This window comes from Octopus bimaculoides, chromosome 10 (assembly GCF_001194135.2).
Source record: "Octopus bimaculoides isolate UCB-OBI-ISO-001 chromosome 10, ASM119413v2, whole genome shotgun sequence".
Classification (NCBI taxonomy): Eukaryota; Metazoa; Mollusca; class Cephalopoda; order Octopoda; family Octopodidae; genus Octopus; species Octopus bimaculoides.
The window spans coordinates 93,375,059-93,377,218 of NC_068990.1; the positions used below are offsets into that span (position 1 = coordinate 93,375,059).

At 30.8% G+C, this 2,160-nt stretch overlaps 1 protein-coding gene across 2 annotated transcripts in view; it reads left to right on the forward strand.

Annotated features, from left to right (window-relative positions):
* The window catches only part of LOC106876574 (6-pyruvoyl tetrahydrobiopterin synthase), a 27,301-nt gene extending 25,147 nt beyond the window's left edge, over window positions 1-2,154 (forward strand). For both annotated transcript variants that reach the window (XM_014925176.2, XM_014925177.2), the window contains exons 6-7: window positions 409-479; window positions 864-2,154. In XM_014925176.2, coding sequence (XP_014780662.1) covers window positions 409-479; window positions 864-1,014 — 222 coding nt within the window. In that variant the 3' untranslated portion in view covers window positions 1,015-2,154. The remainder of the gene's footprint in view (window positions 1-408; window positions 480-863) is intronic.
* The last annotated feature ends 6 nt before the right edge of the window (window positions 2,155-2,160 follow it).

Here is a 2,160-nt window from a genome sequence, read left to right on the forward strand (position 1 = left end):
ATATATATATATATATATATATATATATATATATATATAAGCATATGTGTTAAATATACAGAAAATGATTAATTTCTCTAATTACAATTCCTAACTTTGACTTAATTCATGCTTTCTTAATTTCTTCTTAGATTCTAATTCTCTCCTTTTATTTAAATTAAATTCTTTTGTTATTCATTGCATTTATATACTCAACAGCCTTTCATTCACCTTCTTATTTCATCTTTTCATTTCACTTTATTATCTAAGTACGTTGAGTGTCTTTTCATTTATTTTGATTAATTGATTGACATTCTTTTTAAAGTCTATTTTGATTTACAGAAACTACATCTTCACAAAATGTTCCCACCACTTAAATTGTTTGATAATTTCTGTATCTTGTAGAATATTTCTGTTTATAATTTCCAGAAATGTGTCATGGATGTTTTGGACCATAAAAACATAGACAAAGATGTTCCATACTTTAAATATAACCCCAGGTAACTTAAAACCTCCTTTTCTAGTTGCATTTTAATTCTCTCATTTAATTATGAAATATTTGGGAAAACACGAGCAAGATCTAAGGGAGACCACTCCATTCCGATCAGCTGTAATTTTTATCAGCCGTTCCCAGCAATGAATGCCTTTATTGAATTGAATATCAAATGAAATATTGTAGAGTGCTGAGCCTTGCTCACTATTTTAAATCTCTACTATTTCATCAGTTCATTTCAGGACTTTAATTCAAACCATAAACCAAATTTTTTAGGTGTTTCTGTGGCAGGAAATTGTTTTTAAATTAGTTAACAATTATAGGAAGAATTTTAGAAATATTCTCACAGGAATGACATCTTTATATATCTGGTTTTACTTTTTGATTGCAGTACTGGAGAAAATATCGTTGTTTTTATCTGGAACCAACTTTCTGAAGAACTGAATCAATATAATCAAGCTGACCTTCTATTTGAAGTAAAACTACACGAAACAGAAAAAAATGTCTTCTCTTATTATGGAGAAAAAACGTCATCAAAATGAAGATGGCACAATCAAAGGAGTTTATTCTTAAAGAACATGTTTTTGAACCTAATTGGCTATTCTTCAAAGGTCTGTGAGTTATTCTAGTAACATGGTTTGGTTGTTTAATTCCTGTTAGTTTTAGATAAACAAAATATTGATCCATTTTAGAATATTCTATTGACAATTGGTTGAAAAATTGCGTTGCATCATTAACTAAACCACTTATCGTTCAATTATCCATTCCACTTCGTAAATAGCTTCCATAGTACAACTTATCTCACAAAAATTAACTTGCAGTGTTGAGCTCTGTGCAGGAACGTTTGCAGACTTTATGGTGCCTCGTCTCCAGGTCTGTCATGGAGGTGAACTCTGGTACAAAGTAACACCTTTGGGTAAATTGTAAAGGATAAATAGAAATACAAGTTGTTGCAGTGTGTATCCTTCATCTGTTAATGAGAGTGACGTTTGTGCTGTCAGTGTCTCATTCTATAGCTTTCTAATTAGTAGACCAACATTTTGATAATGAGTAAACCATAAAATTTGTTTGATTTTCGTGGTTTTCAAATATAATTTTCTTATTTTCATGCATCACTTATCTCTATGTTATGGCTCAAGACACAATGATCATCCTGCATTCTAATATTGCAAAAGACCAATCAACAGATTCGTTACTTTTAACCCTTTGAAGCTAACATACATAGGATTAGATTCAGACTTCCTGGCTCACAAATTAATGAAACACTTAATGTGTGTGTGTATATATATATATATATATATATATATATATAGAATATATACACACACACACACTCTGATATTACAGATCTCTTTACACACCTTTATAAATATCACTTCAAATTTCTTCAACGTTATCTCTTGTAAATATGAATGTGAAATCCAGTTTCCAAACAAAGATAGGTTGAATTGTCCCTCCTGGAATAAGAAAACCAGATTGCAAGGTGTTTGTGTATTGGATCAAACAGAATCCAAGGAGACTGGTGGTTGTTTAACGCAGGCAAGACTTTTATGACTTGGGAAAAAAAGTAACGGCAAGAGTTAAATGAAATTGCCAGTCACTCTTAAACCTGGAGAAAGACTCAGCCCTAAATATTGGATGCTCCACTCTCCAACACCATTCATTTTACTCTCTCTCTCTGTATATAT